Source organism: Hydractinia symbiolongicarpus, chromosome 3 (genome assembly GCF_029227915.1).
Source record: "Hydractinia symbiolongicarpus strain clone_291-10 chromosome 3, HSymV2.1, whole genome shotgun sequence".
Lineage (NCBI taxonomy): Eukaryota > Metazoa > Cnidaria > Hydrozoa > Anthoathecata > Hydractiniidae > Hydractinia > Hydractinia symbiolongicarpus.
This window is the reverse complement of record NC_079877.1, coordinates 18,494,331-18,518,865: the sequence shown is the minus strand read 5'-3', so window position 1 is coordinate 18,518,865 and position 24,535 is coordinate 18,494,331. Positions and strand designations below refer to the sequence as shown.

General features: G+C 33.1%; 1 protein-coding gene across 4 annotated transcripts in view; it reads left to right on the top strand.

Annotated features, from left to right (window-relative positions):
- Positions 1–24,535, top strand: part of LOC130636084 (leucine-rich repeat-containing protein 71-like) — a 48,732-nt gene continuing 24,197 nt past the window's right edge. The window contains exons 1-5 of one of the 4 annotated variants that reach the window (XM_057445686.1): positions 3,850–4,703; positions 5,498–5,550; positions 5,930–6,105; positions 23,056–23,133; positions 23,763–23,849. Coding sequence is in view for 3 of the 4 variants with exons in the window: in XM_057445683.1 (XP_057301666.1) it covers positions 5,955–6,105; positions 15,542–15,577 (187 nt within the window). In the remaining variant the exon portion in view is untranslated. Of the gene's footprint in view, positions 4,704–4,743; positions 5,551–5,929; positions 6,106–15,541; positions 15,578–23,055; positions 23,134–23,762; positions 23,850–24,535 lie in introns of those variants that run through there. The other 3 variants (XM_057445683.1, XM_057445685.1, XM_057445684.1) reach the window with 3 other exon arrangements.

Genomic DNA, 24,535 nt, shown 5'->3' with positions numbered 1-24,535 from the left:
CTCGCGTTTTTCCAAACGTCCAGTTAACGTTCGGCTAAACTTCAGAAAATGTACACAAAAAAATTTAATAAAATATAACCTGAAACACCGTTACGCGAGTCCACTTGGACATTCTCATTCTTTGTGTGTAGAAGTGCGTATTTGCGTTTGCAGCTTTTATATGATGTTTGGAGATTTTTGTTTTTTTAAAAGTGACTATCTGTGTTTGCAGGTTGCAGCAAAAGGTTTATGGGGTTGTTTACAAAAAGTAATGTAGCTAGCATGCTTAAAGAAAAAGGAGGCAGAAAGGTAGTCTCAAAGCGTATCAAAGTGTACAAGGGGAAAGGGGTCTTCAAGGGCTTACATATCTACGCTTTAAAATATTATTGCAGCTTTTTTATGTATATTTTCTACTAAAAATGCGTGGTTATTTCAACTTTAACACCTTAGACCTGCCGTTACCCATATTGTCCTTTTTTTCAAGTAACGTGTTATAATTAATAATCATTAAGTTAATTTTTCTGGGAGGGGTGATCTGTACATTCAGGAAAGGGGTAAGTCAAAAGCAAAGCATACAATGAAGTATAAGATTGACGACTTATAGTACGTATGTGTTTTTGAATAGACCCATTATAGTAGTTGTTGACAAATGATTTTTGTCTGTTTTACCTGCATGTGCAGGGGCGGATCTACGAAATTTTCTTAGTAGGTCATGATGCTGCGCATTAAAAAAAATTTGAATTACAGCTGGGGGTCTTGGGGCTTTCGCTATAACGGGCTTTGCGAACCCTGAAATAGGCTTAAACGGGGACAAAAAACAACCTCGTAAGCAGACGTTTTAGGCCTTGATAACAGAAACAAAACACTCTCATAAACGCCCCAGCACCACACAAACACTTCAAATAGAAAACAGGAAGCCCTGCGGCTCGAAGATTTCCGTTGTAGTCTGGAAAATTGTAAAATTTGAAGTAGACCTTGAAAACGGAGAATGGGGTAAACAAATCATTGAGTATACTAATTCTCAATTATTATTGTAACTAACCTGCAATGTTAAAATACAACTTAATAAATAAAAAATAAAATAATTTTTTTTACACATTATATATATAGTACTCTAAAATAATAGTAAAACTTTAACTGGAAATTTTTGAAACTGATCTGGAAAATTCTGGAAATACCAGGATACAAATCTTGTTATGTATGAACATGAAGATTTGAATATAACTTCTGAACAAGTTCAATTTCAATGAATTATTATTCAATTAATTCAGCAATAAATACGTATTAGCATTTGAATATTTCAGTTTTTAGGCCTTTAAAATTCACTCTCATTGAAGATTTTTTGAAAATGCTGATGGTGCATGGTTTGATAACAGCTGATCTAAGAAAGAAAGTACAAAATGAGAAACATGAATACAATTTTACCATAATTAACACCCAGGTTGTTTTATTATTGTCTCCTTTGCCTCTTTGATTTAAAGAGGGAATTTATTAAAAAGATACAAATGAATGCCATGTGGTGCACAAGGTATATTATATATATGTATATATATAAATATATGAGCATAAATTTAATCAAGCTGGCTTTTAATATCTTTGTTAAACAAGTAATATATTAAGCAGGCGATACATGACTTTAAAACCTGTGGACGATATATACAGGATGCATTTTGTCGAAAATGATTAATATTGAATTCAACAAGTTTTATAGCCAGGAGACAGGGGAAATCGGAGTAGTTAAGGTGGGAAAAATTATGCTGGGTCTCAAACGATTTTTCTGCGCTTTTTGATTGGCTAATTCTATTGTTCTCTTCTCACATGATTAATATCAGGGAAAGCCCTTTGCATCCCGAATATTCCAGCGAGTGGTTTCACTCACCCTAATAAACATTAGTGTTATACAAAGTTTTTACCAAAGTAAGATTTAACTAAGCTTGGTAAACAACTTACAGATAAATTAAAATGTTTTCTGAAGCGATTAGTCACATTGTTCGATTTAAACTCGGTGTTTCCGCTGAGTAATTCGTTCGCGTCTAAGCTTTGGTTTGAGAGAAACTCATTATATCAACTCGAAGAAGAAAGCTTAGTTAACTAGGCTACAAATTTTATCATTTATTATCCAAATTCTCGAATTTGAATTTCTTTTTGGAGAGTCTGATTAGTTGCAGTTTTTTATTTTGAAGAAAATAATTGGTCATTGTTTTGTGTGACAAATCCAAAAAGTTGAACATCAGTTCACCCCTGACTGTTCGGTGCAAGCAACAATAAACTTTTGACAACTTTTCTGCAGAAGATATAAAAAAAAATAATATGAGGAATATCTTTTTATCAGATATAAGTTATTTTAGTCCCCCTTTCCCCAAAAGAACAGGAGTTGAGTGTTCAGCCCCTCGTGGAAAAATTTCGCAAAGCAGGACAACGGTTTTTTGTTGCTGGCGAAAAAAGGCACTCTAATAATCAGAGCACTATTTTGTGTAGCTAGGTAGCTTAATAGCTAGTGAAAGTCAGCACCAATCAAAAAGAGATCCAAATCGGCACTAAAAAATTGGGATAGCTAGCTAGCTAGCCAGCACACTTTTTTCCACTTATATATAAAATAATTCTTACCTGATTAAATACATGAATTTAAAAACATAGTATTTAGCTCCCTAGCTAGCTACATCAATAAAGCTACTACGACATAGTTAGTGGTCAGAGTAACAAAAACGCATAGCTATTATAGAAACAACAAAAGATAAACATAAACAACTCACTTCAACGTAATTGCACAACTATCCTTCTTTGATTTCAGGTAGTATTCTGCATGGCAATTTCTTCGGATAAAACCAAAAGTAAGTTGTTTTTGCAACACGTCAGTAGATGGCAAAACAGAATTACATTTAACCTTTTTAATTAATTCAGCTTAAATTTGAGGTAGCTTATCAAAATCCTCGTTTTACTAACTTCACACACTCTCTCAAGCTCTCGAAAGCCATGTTGAGAACAGAAAAAATCTTCCGCATGCCCTACTGATATTTATACCAAAACGAAACTATTTTGACAGGTTTGTTCAAAACTTTCTGACTAAAAATAGGTCAGGCCCACATAGGTTGATTCTAACTCACGGTGAAAGCCTCACAGGATGACCTAGAGCCAAGATTGGCTGGCTTCAAAATTTCTGACTAAAAATAGGTCAGGCCCACATAGGTTGACTCTAGTCCACGGTAAAAGCCTCGCAGGATAACCTAGAGCCAAGACTGGCAGACTTCGAAATTTCTGACTAAAAATAGGTCAGGCCCACATAGGTTAATTCTAGTCCACGGTAAAAGCCTCACGGGATAACCTAGAACCAAGGACTGGCTAACACAGGTCAGGTCAACATAGGTTGATCCAATTTGCGTTATGAGAAAACAAGGCAGAATATTTCAATCTTCACATTCCGGGTAAATTCGACAGAATTTGATCCTCTGCATTTTTTTTACTAGGTCGCATGACAGCGTTGACCTAGTCTAAATCCGCGCCTGATGTGACTGATTAATCCTTAAACTATAACTTCATTTTTAGATTGCTTATTTGATCAATTATATATATTTTTGGGGTCAAATAAAGGACGTACTTGTTCATTATTGTCTATTATGGTAACCGTTGGCCTGATTTTTTTTATGTTTTTATGTTATATGATATATACTTTTACATTTTTTATGCGTGTGCCTGAACAAAGTGTTATTTTGTCCTAAAATCTTATTTTTTGATTGGGATTTTTCAATTTCTTTTTAATATTTATAAAATTTTATTTTAAATGCTTCACAGATTGCATTTTAAACGTTTTGAAAGTATCAATTGTGCATGCAAAACAGTATAAATATAATCTAATTTATGGTGAGGTGGAATGTAGCAAGAAATTCAGCCGTATTTCACTGTAATATAATATATAATAATACTGTGCAAAATAATTCTTTAAAAAACTTAACTGGAAATAATTTGTTTTATTCTTTCCAGATCCTAATAGTTATAGACTGTTTGCTGCTCTTGAAAAAAATCCACTAGAAACAAAATTGAATGTGCATGTAACTTGCAGATTTAAACCTAACATGGAAGCTTGTTGAGGTGGGATGTGCACACGTGGTCAGATAAAACGCACTGTGTATCCTTTCATTGTGCACTTCGAGTGTTGGTGCAACCTCGACGCCAGGGTTTATAAATAGAGAAACAGCCCTGGGGTCAAGGTTGGTGTTGGGGCTAATCATCGCTTTGAAAAATAAGGGGTGCATATGTATCATCTTTGAAAGAACAACTTTTGTATCAGGGTAAACAAGGACGGCAAGTAGTTGCAACTATATACTAATAGATATAGTTGTCCTAATCTGCTACGGTATTTTACTGTAGTACGTAACATCTCTGAGAAAAGGCATGCAAGTAAAGCGTGCTAGCTGTGTCAGCAAGAAAAGTATAAACAAATATGGCAGCAAATATGCCCAGTGATTTCTCCTTCTTGGTACATGTTGAAAAAGTAATTCCACCTATCCAATAATCTTCATATATATTTCTACCAAGTTTGATAACTGTTATTGAAGATATTATTTCGGTTTCGGTGATAACTGTTGTCACCAAAAACAATCAATTTAACAGGTCTAGTTCCGTATTTAGTAATCACGACTATTTTCCATGGTCTTCTTTCGTGTGGTGTGCACTTTGGTAAAGCCAACAGAAGAATGTAGAACTTCGACAAAAATTATATGAAATAGGTAATTTGGAATACTAAATGGTTATTAAAACAGTATTTATGTTATTTAAAGTTTTTTTAATTAAAGTTTTTAAAATTTATAAGATTTTTGCTGTTATATTTAACTGCAGTGACATTTTAACTGCAGTTGATTTGTGTGGTCATTTCTTTATAACATATCAAAAGTTTGGCTATTAATAGAGGCAGCGTATAAACTTTAAAGTGTGCATATACACTTTCATAAATTTTGTTGCGGAATTCAATATGTTGGTCATTTTTGTTGAAAATGATCAGGAAATTTCAAGCATGAATAAACGAACTGAGCTCTTATCGAAATGCCGACATAGAAATAAGTTTATAATAGGAAACATTAAATAACTAACATATTTCTATTCCCTGTGGTAACAAACAAACTAGATATATAGATATATAGATATAGATATATAGTGTATTTCATCCTTAAAGAGGACTACTTAAGAGAAAAAGTATAATAAAGTTGAGCACATCCTATGTGGCTTGCTATTTTGGAGGATAAAAGAACCTAATATGGAATAATTAACACAATTTCTTTTACATTCACACAAAGAAACTTTAGCAGAAAAGTAAGAATGTAGAAAGTAAACACAAAACGATTTACAAACCTTATCAAAATTATCATTTTATTTGTACAGTTAAATGGCAACAAAATGCGCATATTCAGTAAATTCACAAACAACGATCTGTAATTACTACTGATTTATATATATGTATAAAGTATAGTTTTTGTTTGTTTTATAATAGGTCATTATTCTTTTTTGATATTACTACACATTTTAGTAACCTGGAAGTGACATTAAAGAATTTGGTGTGAGTCTTCAGTTAATCCACAGGTGGGATCTCCTTAAACTTCTTAGCCCCTCCACTTTCCAAATTAATCTGCTGGGCCTGTGGTATGGCACTATCCACTCCATTGGCTCAATTACCTGCACCATAATACTTCTTACACAGGCTTCTGCTAGTCAGCAAACAAAGTAACTCTCTAAACTTTTTCCAAGGAGAACCTACTCTGAAACAGTCCTTCTAAACCCCTTTTACTACCAAACATATCAACAAAGTAACAAAAGTTGAATGATTTACTGATGTACATCATGAAAGCAGAAATATGTCTGTAATCTCACATTTAAAACTCACGGATACTCTGCCTCACATGGGTAAGATGACAAATTGTATGTAACTTAAATTTCCGTTGTTTTAAATTTAATATTGTAGGAAAGAATGAATTAATTTTAAATGTATGAAGATGGTTAAAAAAAACTTAACTACAGAAAGAAGTGCCAAGACAACATCATCTACATCCACATCAATACTTGGGTCAAGCAATGATAAACATCTTTGCTGTTCTCCTGGAAAAGATTTTACAGAACAGGAAAGAAAGGAACAGTTAGGTAACAAAAAAATTCAATTAATGGTTAGCTGTTATAAAGATTTAAAAAGAATTTATGAATCCATAACGTTTGTTCACAAATTCAATGCTAACAGGTCTCTCTGCAGTTCTTAACACCAAACACTTTTCTGAAAGCTGTTTTTATTTTGTGAATTAAAGAAGTGCAGAAGAAACTGTTGTTTTTTTTAATATTTTTCTTGAATAAAATGGATTGCGCAATTGTTTACATTTTCCTGAATTTCATTGGTTAAAAAGCTGGAGAGAAAAATACGCGCTGAAAAAGTTGAATGAGTTCAACTTTTTGAGAGAAGCTTGGGATGGGTTACTGCCACCTTAAATAAAGAGTTAGGTAATCTTCGAGTCAGTGAGTTCGCGAGTCGCGAGTTGGTAAGTTCAAAAGTTAAGGTGAGTTGGTTAGTTCAAAAAATATAAGGCTGCCGTTTTTCATGTGGTTAATTTTCTGGAATTTTTTTTTATTGTTAGCATGTTAACCCGTTTTTTCACTGGAATAGTTCGAAATAATCCGAAATAGACCTGGACTGATGCCGGATGGGATATTAGCTCATAAAGCTTTTCGCGCTTAAGGCTAACGTTATTTTTATCTGCGGTGGTATCACCCTCCACTGAAAGACAAACTGAAAGCAACTTTGGAGTTGAACGGATTCGATGCACCTACAAGATGTTTTTTATTTGAAAAAAGGTGAGACGTTGGAGCGTTGAGAGAGATATTGAGAGAGAGAAAACCATCAAAAATCTTGGAATCGCTAAAATTAGTATTTATTAGCTGCGAAGATTTTTATATATACTCAAATATGTTCTGCAGAGTGTAAAAGAAAAAAAAATTAAAGAAAAAAATAAACTCACTCTTCTTCATAGCTAGCTTGATCTTTTTTTTCTCGGGAGAGGCGGATTTTTTTTCTAAACTAATAGCAACAACACAGTACTTATTTTTAATGAGAAGAAAAACAGAAAAAATTTTTTTTTTATATTCTTCTTTATATTTTTTTACAACTCTTCACGACTTTTTCGAACTCGTCGGTTTGACATAATTGTCACTAAACACCTTTCGTTGATCACGTCTGAAAATATAATGTGATGATGATATTATTACTTCTTAAAATTTAAACTCTACGTTGGAGAGCGACAAGGACAGCATATGCATATTTTTCCAGATGTCGGCATTTGGAAAATTTTGCAACTCACCAACTCACTGACTCACGCCTCACCAACTCATCAACTTACGACTAGAACATTTACCAAACTCTTAAATAAACTGTTGTTTAAATGAAATAGGTAAATTTAACAATACCTTATCTCTTATTAAGCAGTGCTGAACCCAAACATGATTTTGCATGCTCTTCAAACAGTAAAAATGTAGTGTGTCCAGAAATTAACTCTTCAAAATTGTAAACATCTGTTTTTGAGGGATAAACTTCTGATTAGATATCTTCTCAACAATATTATACAGCCTTGTTTGCTTCCACTGTAGTAATTGCGAGTGCAAACCAAAAGGTTTTTATTTAATGTTTATTTTTGCATGTTATTTTTACACTATTATATTCTATATTAGGATGGCCACGCCTAAAATTTTCTAAAATACCTGTGTTCCAGGAACAAAGGAACTCGTGGGAAGATGGGTCTTCAAAGGAGACATTTTAATAAGCAAGTAAACGGCGGAAGATAGTTTATGCAACTTCTGCATCATGTTACTTAAATTAAACAGATCCTCTGACATAAAAATATTAACGACTTGATTATTAGAAACTTCATTTCCTCCTAAAAATCAAAAAAAAAATTTTTTTTAAATCTCCTTAAATATGGAATGGTTTTTTAATAATTTTTTAGTATTTCCTTATTTTCCCTAAACGCAATGAATTGGAAAATTTTAAGGGCTTGGATGAAAGCATTTAGAATTTTAATTTTGTTGTTTTACTCATTTTGTCTACAAACGACTTTCTAAGAGATGGGGAAAATATTGGATAAAAAATCAACAATTTTGAAAAATGTTGATTTTATCATAAAATAAACGGCACCATTATTTTTTTTTCTTCAGATTTTACTGTTGCTTGAACTATAGAATTGTAAAGTATAAAGTTCTTTGTCTTTAACATGAAAGATATAGAGTTTACCCAATATTAATAAAAAAATGTCGCATTTCTTTAAATTCTCTACAAGATTTAGTCTTAAAACATGCAATATATCAAAAACTAAAAAATTTTGGTAGAGCACAGACAAATCTTGCTTTTCGTAGTTCATCCAAAAAAAATATTTGTTGAAATACCACTGGAACCGTCTTTTGCTTTATATAACTGGAACTTATTCACTTAAATAATTTAAAATATTTCAGGCTTACATTTGTCTAGGCTTCCATAGTCAAAAAAGTCAGAGCTTTGTAACTGTGGGGTCAAATACGATGTTTCTTCACAGGCTTTAGCTTCAATTAGTTATATATAATTGAATTTATTAGGTTTTGGGTTTACATTAAACAGATGGTGAATTATGATGACTTACATCTTAGAAATGTGTGTCAACTAATATGCATTAATTAGTATATACCTCAATTACTTTTTTAGGTTTAGAAAAGAACTTACGTATTTTTATTAGGTTTACAAAAGTCTTCAAATACTTTTTAGGTTTACAAATGACCTTACCTACTTTTATTAGGTTTACAAAAGACCTCAAATACTTTTATTAGGTTTACAAAAGACCTCAATTACTTTTATTAGGTTTACAAAAGACCTCACGTACTTTTTAGTTTACAAAAGACAAAGACATACTTTTTTAAACTACTGAAAACTTGCATGTCATTCTGTGTTAATTTCATATTCTAACTTTCTAAGCTAACAGTCTTGATATTAGGTCAGTTTGTTAGGCTTCCAGGGGAGTCATTACATTGAAAATAGATAAATTTAAGTAAACATTGCACTCTTATCCTGATCTGATTTTCAGTTAGCCTTTTACTTGTTTTTATGTGAAAGATCAAGTCTTAACAGTGGCCTTTAAAATACTAAAAAATTGAAAGTATATTTTTTCCATAGTTATAATATATAAATACTAGTCAATAAGGCCCTGGAAAAATCCACTTATTGAATTTCGATGACGTCAGCAAAGTCTAACAAATGTTAAAAAAAGATTTTTTTAGACATTTGTTTAGCCGTTGCCTCTATTGCGTAGAGCTTCAAATGGCTATCAAGAAAATGTATAGGATCATGTATCCTTGACAAATGGTTGCAGAGATATTGGGGTTTAAAGGTTTTTTCATCGTATAGATCTTGAAATGCTGATCTTGACAAACGGTTACGAAAATATTGTGGTTCAAAGGATTTTGATGACGTCATCAACCCGTCTATTCCGAAACGAATTCAGGCACCCAGGTTTGGGACACTTATCCAAATTGGTTTAGGTGATGCCTAGTTACCCTCGCAGTAAAAAATGACTGAAGTCACCACCTCGTTTCCAAGTTATTTGGCCTAAAAGTTTCAAGTGCACTGTAATGGCTTCATTAATTTAAAGTAAGATAATGACGTTAAAGTTGTGATGTTGACGTCGCGCCGTAAGGTAAGAAAATTTAACATCTCAGACATAAACTTTCGGCTACATCATAGGAAAATGAGCACATCCAATTTGCCTGTTACAAACACGCAGAAACACTCTCTGTATTATATTATTAATAGTCGATAAAGCCCGTGGAACTATCCACTAAGGCAGTATAAAAATGAAAAAGTACCGTTATTTGAATTTTCACGACGTCAGCAAACCATCCACAAAAAAGATAATTTAGAAGCTTGTTTTCACGTTGCCTCTATTGTGTACAGCTTAAAGCGCTGATCAAGAAAATGTATATGATCATGTGGTTTTGATGAACGGTTAATGAGATATAAGTGTTTAAAAATTTTGCTGATGTCAGTAAAGATTTGTCAAAACGCACAAAAATATTTTATTATAAATTTATATACTTGCTTTCATCATATAGATCTTGAAACGCTGATCAAGAAATGTACAGGATCATGTATATTTTGACAAACGGTTGCAGAGATTTGGGGTTTAAAGATTTTGTGATGACGTTATCAACCTGTCCATTCCGAAACAGATTCGGGCACCCATATCTGGGAAACTCACCCTAATTTGTCCCAAGTGGTCCCTAGTTACCCACGCGGTGAAAAATCACTGACGTCACCACCTTGTTTCCAAATTATTTAGCCTCAAAGTTTTGTGCAATGTAATGGCTTCTTTAATTTAATATAAGATATTGACTTTAAGTTAGTGTTATTGACGTCCCAACGTTAAATTTGTCGATTAACATTTGAGACATCACTTTTTCGGCTATATCAAAGGAAAATGAAGTTATCCGCTTTGCCTTTTACAGGCAGACAGACACACTTCTTATTTTTATAGAGATAGAGATGTACACTAGAGTAGTTCCATTTGCATTTTAAGCCCAACTTCTTCACTAATATGGGTTTTTTATGCAGTAAGTTATACTTAATATATCTTTGTTGTTTTTTGTTGTATTTATCTTCAGTTGCTTACACTTAAAAAGAAATCAAATAATTATTTCAAAACGTAAGCTTGTTGTTTTCACATTCATACCATGATTTTCTTTCACTTACAGGGGCGGATTTGCGAAGCGAAGCAAAGTCAACACGCAACTTTTGCGTGGCGAAAATTGCGCGTGTCAAATAAGATGGGGTCTTGGGGGGCGGCAGAAGCTTTAGCTTATTTACCTATTGCAGCACTCCACAATGCAGCAGACAGGACCTTTACAAGTCTAATTCTTACATGTTATTTGGAAAAAAATCATAAAATTTTTAAAAGAAAGCCAAATAATTTTTTTCCAGAAGAATTAAGGCTAAAATTAGCTACCCAGCAAAACTTCTTTCTTCCACATCCGGAAAAGTATTTGCAGGCTCGTTTTTGCAAGTTATGGGTGAATATAATAGCTCTTTACTAATATTGGGGCTATAAATTTTCGGAAACTAGATTCGGTAAAAAAGACATACATAATTCTTATAATTCGGCAATGCAAAACGGTATATATTACTAATAAAAACTTTTCATATTTAGTCTATTCAAAACATTTAATAACATGAAAAAGGAGGCCTGAAAGAAAAATAAGCAGCACAAGAATAGGCTTTATTTGTATTATTAGATCATAGTAACAACAACATAAACTACAACAAATAAATACAATAAAAAATGGAAAGATTATATCAAGATTTTGTACAGGTAAAAGTAGCTACTTAAAATTCGGATTTTTAAGCAGCAATAGCTAATTAAAAACAAACTTACAACACAAAAACCAAAGAATGAACACTGATCTAGCCCTATTAATTATTTAGCCCTATTAGCCTAACAGCAAGAAAAACACTATTCTTATTCTTCGGTAACCATTTCTGGCTCGGACTTTTAAAATGTTAAATCAAACTTGGAAGTAACTTGTAGCTGTTATGCGATAATTACTATAAATACTTTAAATTTTTAACAAAACAAAATCATTTAAGAACATATCGTTAACTACATTATTACACATTTTTGTGTCCATCTGGATAGGGTGGTAATAAGTATATATGCTAACTCATTTTCGCCATATTGGTAGAACCACATACATTTTCCATGTCTATCAGCATGACAACTTTAGTGAAAATGTGAAAAAAAACATTTGTCATTTCACCCATTAAATTAAACTATGCCTTTTTCTTATTCGAATTGTATATAATTGGCACCATTTTCAGGAATTATTTCGATACCAGGCTCGAGATTTTAAACCAAAACATAAGTCTTGTCAAAGTCTTTCTCCCAAAACTAGTGTTCTCTTCCTTGGCCTTTTGGCATTTTGAAAAAGGTGTCTATTGCAAGAAGCTTTGAATCTACAAAAGTAAACATACAAAGTTGTTATGAAGTCAACAAATTGTTTTACATTACACCTTTACCAGCTACAAAAAGTGACCAGCTAGCTAGCTATTAGATTATTGTCTTGTTGTAAAATGTCTCGACTTAAATTAATAAGAAACCCAAGACAACATAAAGCTCTTTTGAATTTGACACAAAGCTTTTTCAAATTTGTTAAAAGTGAAACTATAAACAGTTTTATGTTCACACTTGCTAGCACAGTATCTTACTCTAAAATCAATGGAATTAAAAGTAAACAGATGTACCTGAAAGCGTAATCATTGAGTTTATGCTATTATTTTTGTTAAGTCAAAGCCTGTTTTTCTGCCAAACTGCTTTTCTTCTGCAATCACAGGCGACACAGAGAATAAATTTTTCCGGTAATGTTTCACCAAGTCAATACAAACGATTCCTTAGCCTTCTTTCAGTAGACATGTTGAATTGGAAGCAAAAAATTGCAGCTCACCGAACTTAGCCGAACTTATCAAGCAGACCGGCTACTGCGAGGCAATAACAATAGGAAAGGCAAATTATTCCTACGCACCCATCCCCTAATATCAATTTTCTTTTACAGTAAATTTTAACGACTTCGGCGAGATTTTTCTTGACGTCACAAATTCTTTTGTTTTAACGAAGTCCAAAAGTCCACACTTCAACTAGATTCTTTTTAACGTCATAATTCTTTTGTTTTAAGAGGGTCCAAAAGTCTACACGAATGTTTTTACGGCAGAAAACAAAGGAATCAAGAGCAACAAAATCTGCGAAATGTGGCAAAATGTAGTTCGACTACCCTGAAAACCATAGTACTTCACTAAAGCACATCGAAGGAGAGTTGTATGGCATTCCAAAGTCACATTATTACAGTTATCTTAAGATAACGAGTGCTATCTTAAGATAACTCTATTAATGTGATTTTGGAATGCATGAATATTCACTATAATGTCCTGATTGTAAGATAACTCAAGTTAATATTACAGGTGTTATTAACACATTTTAACCATATTTTCCTAACTTGTGTTATCTTCGTTTCAAACGCGTTAAATTACGCAATAAATAACAATTACAAGCAGTCAGTACTTTCATTACTTGTTTTTGTCGTGTTGCCCGTGGTTACTACTAAGCCAGGAGGTTTGTTGTTAGCCCCTAGACATATGCACCAAGTAATCAGGTAATTCCCCAAAAAATTAACTAATTTTGGCAATATTCCGTACTTTCCCAGTTGCTGCTAAATCTTAAAACACGTTTTAGTTTTGCAGAGATTGAGTAATCCCCAGTTTTCTCGCAATCTTAAGGTGGCAGTAACCTTTTTAAAAATCGGAATTTTTTTTTTTTACGTACTTAATTACGAAATTTTATTTTCAGACTATATATCCATATTTTTCTGTTATAGCACACTTGTCACGATTTCATGGCTAAAATACTATTATCTTTCACCAAAATTATTCAGCCTCAAGAATTCCTCTTTAAAAAAAAATCATGAATAATTAATTAGTTTTGCCAAATATAGTTTAAGTCTAGCGCTTGCGAAGTTGTACAGTAAGAAATGACGTAGGTATTAAAGAGAAACGTTAATAACAACAAAGATGGCGCATTACGTAGAAATTTAAGACGATCTTCATTTTGCTACACTACACGAGCTTTAACTTTCGATAGGATTTTCGTTTTACTTTAAAATTTTCAGATATGCTTGGTGAGTCATGCAGCCATGAGACGGTGTGCGGAAATCTTTTTATTCGGAATATTTTTCTTTTAACAGCGTTCGATGCAGCAGGGGATGCTAACAAAGAATCTTTTTAAAAAAACAAAAGGCTATTGTTAAAAAAATAAGAATGAACAAAAAAAAACCCCACACCGTTCTAACAGGGTTAACCCAAGGTTCATTTAGAAACAGAAGCTGATGAAAAATAACGAGATTGTAAAAAGTTGGAGCTCGTAGAAGCTGATTTTTCTGGTGACTCAGCAATTTTAGTGTTAAGTTAAAATCATTTTATTATGTATTAAGGCCTATATTTTCAGGAAATAGTAAAAAAAATGGTATAAATAAAACACTGAGTAAATATTTCAGTTATTTGGACAGCTAAAAAAGGGTTACTGCCACATTAAGATAACTTTAGTTAACTTAAGATAGCGCTAATATCAAAGTTAGAAAAATCGTTAATGTTACCTTGATCAAGAAATTTTACAATATTTCTCTGATAAGTTGTTATCTTAAGATAACTTGAGTTATCTTACAGTCAGGGCATTAATGTTGATATTCACGCATTCCAAAATCACATTATTAGAGTTATCTTAAGATAGCACTTGTTATTTTAAGGTAACTGTATTAATGTGACTTTGGAGTGCCATAGAGCGAACACTCCTGAGTGGACACAAAATTAATAACTCGGATCCTGGGTGCAAAGGAATCTTATTAAACGCTTATAATAAAATTTTGCGTTGCTTTAAACAAATTACTAGTTTTAGATACACACGATTTTCTCATTGGCAATTTCTACTTAGGCAAGTGCCAAAGTGACAGAAGTCTAAATCCGCCCCTGAACATTTTTTGGCAATAATATTTTTCGAAAAGTGGCACACAAACTACCTTATTGCAAGATGAATACAAATGCTTGTGAACCTAGAAATCTCACTTCAAAAAACAATAAAAAGTTACTATAATAGATTGTCTAACCTTGTAAAATTAACACTAAAAGTTTGAGGCAAAAATTATAAAGTATAAGCCTGAGATATTTACACTTCTTTTTTAAAAATTCAAAAAAAGCAAAAAATAAAATGTTCCACTTTTTTGAACATGTTAAATATCTCTCTGAGTCCAATGTGTGACTATAAAGATCAGTATACTAGCTTCTTAAGTGTTGTAAAAACGTTGAATTAAGTTAGGTTTTGTTTAAAATAAAATAGATTTAAGTTTTTTTTAGAAATATTTCACACTTATGAAAGCCCAAAATCTTCACCTAGACAATATGGTGCACATGAAAATGTGACAAAATGCACTGCAGAAATCATATAAGTACATTAGAGATTTAAGAGGTTTTATGGGTCTTTTACAGCACTAACTAGGCAAAAATAGCTCATTTAAACGTATGCTGCACAACACCAACTATCTTAGAACTGGCCTTTTTTCTACAAAAGCTACAAATCATCAGGAAAGAAAATGTACCACCTGTTAGCTCAAATTATTTTACCTTGTCTAAGATATGGATACTTGGTCTCAGCCTGTTTTCAGTACTTTTTTCTCAGTGCCATTGTTATGTGTTAAAATGTTTATAACTTCAACGTGGACTATGGTTGTATGTACAATTTTTTTGGAAGTGTTCTGAAACTAGAGTCAGGGTTTGGGTATCTACATCAGAGAAATTGTTATTGGAGTACAAACCTAAAAGAACACCTGAACCATTAAAATATTAGCTGTCACTATTTGAAAAACGTGACTTTAGTTAAATTTATATTTTCCTTTTTTTTTAAAAAAAGCGTTGATTGCAAATATATTCGTTGTTGCTGATACATTTGTTGCTGATACATTTGTTGCTTAATCTTCCTATTATTAGGTGCTCACGCAAGGATAAGGTTCATATATTTTAAAGGTAAATTTTATAATCTTTTATGATTGGCATACCGCCTTTAACTTTCATGTGATGACAAATATTGTAGAACTTTACTTCTTAATTTTGTATTAAAAATGTCAAATTGCAAAATAATTCCCAAAGCTTTTAAATCGTTTTGTTTCACATTTACTATAGAGTATAATAGTGTTTCAGCTTTAATTGTCATGGGAGGTTCAAGTGGAATTTTTATTGAAATTATCAAGTGTTCACTTGTTATTGTTTAATTATTAAATATGCATGTCAAATTACTGGTGAAAAATATTTTTTTAAAGTATTTACAAGGAGCTTAATGCACAGTTAAATAAGAAGAAATTTGTCAGACTTTATTAAGCTGTAACTTGACATCACTCTATGGAGACTATGACTTGCTTATCATATACAGTCAGTTGTAAAAATAAAAGCTGGTGGAAAAGATCTTAGAAAAGTTGAAAGTCGGGCTCGATTACCACGAGTTTATTTAAATGCTAATAAGTTAACAGTGGAGAAGGAGCTGGAGAAAAGAACTCATTGTTCTTTTTCAGCCAGCTTATTCGGTAACATAAAATTTTGATGCGATTGCTTTTTAGTTTATGAAACACTATGAAAATTTGAAGTTAAAGTTTATTGTTTACATGATTATTGCAATGTGGAACATTTTATGAATACCTGTGTAATGAAACTGTTCTAAATATGAAATAAACATGTGCAATTTACACACTTTTTTCAATAGAAACGACTAGTCGCCTTTCAAAAAATTAAAAAACTAGATGTAAAAATGCCAACCTTTTTCACGTTGACATTGACGATGGATTTCCAGAACACTTTTTTACAGTTATTCTCGAAGAATGACATCAGGTGACTGTTTCAATTTGCTTGCTATACTTTATAAGTTTTGTAATCCATCTTTCACAAAATATAACTGAGCTTAACCATAACTTCTATGAAATAAAAGGAAAAATAAATGAAAGTTTTACGTGTGTGATATTTTGAGTTACATATTGTCACATTTTGTTTTAGCATGGCTATATGTATAATAGTTTATTAGCTAGCTTGCCAGTATTTTCCAGGAGAACAAAATTCAATAATGTTTTAAAAAACCTACCAGGACCAATAAAACGTTGTTGCGAGGTTGGAATAAGACGCGCTTCTGCCTCATACATACCTTTGTCTTCAAATTACATCCCCGTGCCAACATTGATTAGACGCAGACTACCTTCAACCAGATAAGATGAGATAACAAAGAATGTTTTAATTTCTTTTCCCACAAAAATATTTAATAAATATCAGTTGTCATATATCAACTTCCACAATTTAAAATGCAACTCCCAGCTTACAATTTCACTTTAAAAGCAACATTAAACATTAGAGTTAATTTAGCATTGTATAAACTCAACTTACATTTATGGCAGTATGTACGCAGTCACAATGTCTTAATGACGTTGTTGGACGCCCATAGCAAGAATACATCTAACGCAAGGGAAGGATTTAAAAAAACAGGTGACTTGGGGAATTTAGATATTTAGACATCATTTGATTTTCTCAACAAACTAAAACACTTAATCAGTGGGGTTACCATATTTGTTTATATCTTCCCCAGTCCTCTAGCTGCTCTTATTATGTATTTATTTATATTTTCGCACATGTTAGTTTAGATTTCGTTCTTTAAAAATATAGTCACGTTTTAAATTAAAGTTTTATTTGTATCCGAATTTATCTGGAAATTCATTGGAGCCCTCGGAGAGATACTTTGCTTATGTATCTATGGTTTTATTTAGTGGTTTTTAGTTGTCTGATTTTTATTGGTTTGGTTTAAAGTTTGGTGTTGTTTTGATTTTAAAAATGATTTCGCGAAGTACAACGAAGTTAGAAAGTCTGTTGTTAGAACTGCGAACAAATTAATTACAAAGGGAGAGACAATTATATCGTCATATACCGATAATGTTGCAGATGTTCGTCAAATTGAGTCGATCCGTGATACTTTGATGGAAAAAATAGCGAAAGTTGCAGAACTAAACGAATCGATTATGGATTGCTTGACAGAGCAGGATGATATCGACAAGGAAGAAGATACGGAAGAAATGATGATGTTAAAGAATAAAATTCGTCTGTTTGAATCATTTTTAGAAAAACGATCAGCCAAAAAAGATTTTTCTGAAGCAGGAAGCACTTTCAGCCACAGTAAACTAATAAAATTGCCTCGCTTACATTTACAGCCCTTTGATGGGCATCCGGAAAACTGGTCAACTTTCTGGCATAGCTTTGAATGTGCCGTACACACTAATGACGATATTTCCGACGTTCAAAAAATGACCTATTTAAAAAATCTAGTAGAAGGTCCCGCTGCAAGTTGTATCGCTGGGTTTAGACTTAGCAATGAAAATTATAAAACCGTTGTTGATTTACTGAAAGAGAGGTATAATAAACAGTTACTTATTTCAGCACATATGAGAAAAATACTGAAACTTGAACAGGCGAATAACTTAACTAACATAGAAACATTGCGTAATGTATTTGACAACGTTGAGACACAAGTGAGAAGTCTGGAAAATTTAGATGTCACGTCTGAAAATTATGGTCCGCTATTAATACCAGTACTTATGTCGAAACTTCCAGAAGAGCTTAATTTAATTATTAGTCGTCAATTTAACGACAAAGATTGCTGGGATATAAAGTTAGTTTTAAGAGCGTTAAAATCGGAGATCGAAGTTCGTGAGAAATCTGCATATTCTTTACAACAGCCACATGATAACAACCCGTTTTCATCATCGGCATTACCAGTTCACTATTCACATCAATCGAACCGTGATCTTCCGCACAATCAGCATAATTATCGCAATCATCAGAATAATCAGAATAATTATAGATGCATATTTTGTGACAAATCGCATAACTCACAACAATGCCGAATAATCACTAATTTCGACGCAAGGAAAAACGTGTTACGTGACAAGAAGAGATGTTTTGTTTGTTTGAAAGGTGGACATTTAGCCAAGTCTTGCTATTCTAAGATTAGTTGTTTGCAAACCGCTAAAGTTAAAGTTGTACTGATCCTTCAAAAATTGAGAACACGAGAATTTTGTTCGATAACTGTTCCCAATTAAGTTACATATCGCCAGAGTTATGTGAAAAATTGCAATTAAAGGTTGTTGGTAAGCGTGAGATTTGCATCCGTATTTTTGGTAAACATTCGTTCAAAGAAACTTTAGATAGGGTGCAGTTTTCAGTGATCGGTTTAAATGGAGATAAAATCAACGCTGATTGTTATGTGAAAAATATTGTCATCCTTTAACAGGACAGAATTTTAACGATTGTTTGAAGTATAAACACTTGAAAGACTTACGTTTAGCTGACAGTAACTGCAATAATAGAGATTTGAAGGTGGATGTCTTGTTGGGTGCTGATAATTATTGGAAATTTTTTATGGTGGTATAGTTCGGGGTGAGGATGGGCCAGTTGCTTTAAATTCAAAGTTTGGATATATTGTAAGTGGGCGAATAAGGTCAGGTGAAGGTAGTAGAAGTGCCGTCTTGGTAGCAAATGTATTGAAGATTGGTCCTGAGTTTGTCCAAGATAAGTTGGATAATTAGTTGGAAAAGTTTTGGTCCTTCGGAAACGCTGGTATCGAGAATCAACCAGCTGCTGAAAATTTTTGTGAAAATGTTAAATTCAGCGCGCAGACTAAACGTTATGAGGTGCGGCTGCCTTTTAAGGATGATCACGATGTGCTCCCTTATGAATATTGTGTTTCTTTAAAGAGACTTGAATCATTGAGGCATAAATTGAAAAATAATCCCAAATTATTGCAAAATTATAACAGTATCCTCAAAGAACAGCTTGAACAAGGTGTCATTGAAAGAGTTACCAACAACGATTGTGCCATAAGACAAGTTCACTATTTACCACACCGACCAGTCATTCGTGATGATAAACCAAGCACCAAAGTACGCATGGTATTCGATGCAAGTTCACAATCGGTGGGACTGTCTTCATTTAATGATTGTTTGTATGCTGGACCATCTTTAACCGAGCCTTTATATAACGTTTTATTGCGCTTTCGATCTCACAAAGTAGCCTTCATTACTGATATCGAGAAGGCATTTTTACAAATTAGTTTACATTCAACCGATCGTGATTTTGTTCATTTTATTTGGTTTAAAGATTTACATAATTTATCAGAACAAAACATTAAAACTGCAGAAATTGTTATTTATAGATTGAGTAGAGTATTGTATGGTGTAAGTCTGTCGCCATTCCTCCTTAGTGCCACTCTTATTAAGCATGCTGAATCATGTTGATCCTTTTTTGTACAGAAGTTATTGAGTTCACTTCACGTTGATGATCTAACTTCCGGTGGCGCTACTGTTAATGCAGCACATGATTTTTACCAGAAATGTAAACAACATCTCGTTAAAGCAAATTTCAATCTGCATAAATTCTATTCGAATTCCGAAGAGTTGGAACAATTAGTTACCAAACCCCATGCTGCTCATACCGGACATGTTACCAAAGTTCTTGGTAACATGTCCGGAAAGAAAGATTCGCTCTTATTCACATTCGACGACATTTTATCGTTAGCGAAGGACATACCGACAAAACGACAATTGATTAAATTTAGCGCTTCCATTTATGACCCTCTTGTTCTTATTAACCCTATTGTTATGCGATTAAAAACATTGTTTCAAAAAAACTGTGTAGGTAAAATTGGTTGGGACATCGAGTTGATTGGACAGGTTTTGGACGAGTGGCTAGTTACGTACAATGATTTTAAAAGTGTTTGACATTTGAATGTACCACGATGTTACGATGGCGGGAATATTGTTGATGTACAATTGCATGGTTTTCTGATGCTTCTTTGAAAGGTTACGGTGCGTGTGTTTATTTTAGGTTCGAACATGCTGATAGTAGTTTTTCTACGAACCGGTCACGATACCTCGATTGGCGGTGTATGGTGCAGTGATGTTAGCGAAGCTGATGAAGTATGTTCGTGATGAGTTGAGTTTGGTTTATGATATTTCTGTGACATGGTGTTGCATTGATTCGTCTATTGTTCTATATTCGATTAAAAATGTTAATAAGAAGTATGAGGTGGTTGTCGAACGGCGAGTTGGTATCATTCGTGATTTAGTTTCACTGGACAGTTAGTTTCATGTGGAGTCAAAGGCAAATCCTGCGGATATTTTGTCGACAGGTTGTTTGGTATCTGAGTTGGTAAACAATAACTTATGGTTTTCAGGACCTGATTTCTTGCGCTACATTAACATCTCAGCTTCGAGTTTTAATTTCAGTAATTTCAAGGTTGATGATGCGACTTGTTTAATTGTTGGTAACGACGAATCAGAGGAGAGCACCAAAGAAGAAATTGATTTAAATTTTATGAACATAGCACGATATTCTAATTACACACGTTTATTGCGAATTACCGCATTGGTTTTACGATTTGTTGGAAACCTCAGAAAAAAGCGTCGTAAGGAAGAATTGGTTTTACATATATTTGTTACAAAGGACGAGCAATTGCATGCAGAAAAACTCTGGATTAAATATGCGCAAAAAGATATAATTCAACTTCCGAGTTACAAACAGTCACAAAAAGATTTACGATTTCAAAATATTGATGGTATTATTCGTTGTAAGGGACGCTAACGCTCCTTTAGACTTTGATACTAAGTTTCCGATATTTTTACAATCCTTTAACAAAGCTGGTAATTTTGCATTATCATGTTAAAGTTTTGCATAATGGTTTGAAAGAAACACTTAATGCCATCAGATCGAAATTTGGATTCCAAAAGCACGAAATTACATAAAGCAGTTAATCCGACAGTGCTATTTATGTCGTTATTATGAAGGGAAATCCTGTTTCGTATCCTGTTTCACCAGCATTACCGAAATCACGACTATCCAATCATCATCCGTTTAAACATACTGGTCTCGACTATGCCGGGCCTTTATATGTTCGAAATGTTTATCATGGTGGAAGTATGTATAAAGCTTGGGTGTTCTTATTTACTTGTACCAGTACCAGAGCTTTACATTTGGATTTAGTTCTTGATGCTTCGTCTTCGGGTTGTATTCGTAGTTTTCGCCGATTCTTCATTGAACAAGGTATTCCCTCTGAAATTATTTCTGATAATGGTAGTCAATTCATTGCCGAAGATACGCAACGATTTTCGTCAAATCGAGGAATTAAATGGCATTTTAATTTAGAAGCTCCTTGGTGGGGAGGGATGTTCGAAAGACTTGTAAGATCCGTTAAACGTTGTTTAAAGAAGATTTTACACAATACCAGATTATCGTATGAAGAACTACTGACTGTTCTAGCTAAAATTCAAGCAGTTATTATTAACAGACCGCTGACGTTTTTGTGTGAAAACATAGGTGAGCAACCATTAACACCTAACCATTTACTATTTGGGAGAAAAATTAATTTGGAAACCTCGCATATTGATAGCAATGAAAATGAAAAAGATTTATGTCAACGTTAAGATCATTTGCAACGTATCATAAACCACTATTGGAATCGATGGAAATGCGAATATTTGACAGAGTTACGCGAATATCACAGAGTTGGCAAATCACGTGGTGAAACTTCTATTCGAATCAACGATGTTGTTTTAATTGAGGAAGCAAAGCAACCGAGACAAAATTGGAAAATGGGAGTCGTTAAAGAGTTCGTACCATCACGCGACGGTGAGAAACGGGGAGCTGTCGTTAGATATGTTCTCAATGGAAACACACATACAATAAGACCGATAAACAAACTTTATCCTGTTGAATTCGCGAAAAACGAAGCTGAAAAGAAAGAAGAAGTAAATATTACATTCATTGACGAAAATGATATCATAACGGACATGTAAATAAGAAACATTGAAGACATTATGTTATACATTTGTTGACACTTTTATAGTTTATCACGTATTTGTTAATTCTAGGATATATAGGCAGCTAGGGGGGAGGATGTGGTTAGCATATTTGTTGTCTGTCTGTCTGTCTGTCTGTCTGTCACGCAAAATGGTAGCCTAGCTGCGACGGGCGAACCCGTGGATTTTCCACGGGCTAACGACTAGTGTATTTATATTCTCGCACATGTTAGTTTAGATTTCGTTCTTTAAAAATATAGTCACGTTTTAAAATAAAGTTTTATTTGTATCCGAATTTACCTGGAAATTCAATCAGCAAGACAAAGAATAATAACGTGTGCTTAGATAACCATGATTCTCAATACCTTATCCTCCCACTCACACTCAAATGATTTTCTCAAAAGTTTTAGGATTGAGGCATCCCATTCTCGCAATCTACAAAAAATTCTGCTTCAATGGTTTATGTTATGTTTAGGACCTCATTTATTATAGGTTGGGCCGTTTTTAAGTATAATTCTCTTGAACTAAATAATCTGTGTCACAACAAAAAAGTTAAAATAGGCGTAGAAACTTTCGGTTATTATTTTAAAGTTTTGTACCTTTTTAGCTATTTTTATTTTCTAGCGAACGTTTCCCACATTGTGAAAAAAAGGAAAAGACGAGCTCGAAAATTTGATCAATCTAATGATCGAATCATGACAAGTATACTTTCTCTTCTTTTTGGTGTTTCCTTTTTTTATGAGCTTTCGCCTTCAATAGTTATGTTGTCATCATTTACGATTTCGCTAAAAGTCGTCAATTAAAAAAAATTTAAAAAAATTAAAAAAAGTTATCAAACATAACTTTTGTTTCACTTTCTATGTTCTCACACTTTCCTTCTCACAAAAACTGGAAATACACAAATATCTTTGTTTACAATGAACTGGCACGACTTTGAATTTTAACCAGTCGTCGGTTTTCTTTGATTTTTTTTCAAGACAAGTAAAATTTAATCGTTCAGTTAGTAAAAATCTTAAACTTTTGCAACACTTGTGTTCTGCCCCACTTTGTAATACCTGCTCCACTTTCGACGTGACCTCTTTTACAGCAAGCAACGTGACAAAAAGGCTTAGTGATATAGTCACCTCGGATATATCTACAAATCAAACTCAGATATTGTAAATCAATGCTTCAGCAACCTTGATCACAGCATTCTCAAGTTTGGATAATGCCTTTGCATTTATTTTACACAATCAAGTCATCATAATCAATAGAACCTACCTCATTTGTAGTGACTGGTTTAGAAACTGCTTTGTTATTACTACTCTGTTATTATTACTTTATTTTTTCAGAACTCGCTTACCTTGAAAAAACATTAATCCATTTGAATCAAAGATGAAATCATTCTTTAATCTCCAGTATTTGATGTACGCGCTTCTGTGAGTGTTAGTCCTGTATTTCACTATGATTTTGGATTGTCCATCTTTCATTATCAACTCCGCTATTACGTCACACTCATCTACTCGGATGGGATGAATATAACTCAACAATACGGGCCTTAAATTCCATAACAATATCAGAATAACTTTGAAAAATTATTGTGTGTGGTGTAAAAATAAAAAATTAATAATCGCTACACTTAATGACGTTTCGGCCGTTTGACGGCCATTTTTAAGTAAACAAGTAAAAATATCAGAATAAGAAATTTACAAAACATGTTTTCTTTTTATGTCAATTCCGGTTTCACAAAATGTAATTATAAACGTGACCTGTCCAAAAACTCTTCCCAAAATCAAATGCCTTTTAAAGTAAGTATATGTCGATGTCCAAAAGGTTATCCTATATACTCTAGTCCAAAAAAACAATTGTCTCTATGCTGATAATATGTTATAAATCTCTCTATATTCTGCTACAACCCAACTAGAATTCACAGCAGCTTGATGGTTATCATTTAAGCCGAATCTCCACTGGGCGATATTCGCGACGATTTTTGTGACAAAAAGTAGAAACCAATTCAACTTTTCGTCATGACGAAAATCGCGACCAATCAAATTTGAGTATTGATGACAATCGTCGTAAAAATCGTCCCGTGCAGATTCGCCCTTAGAAGTTATTTCAACACCTT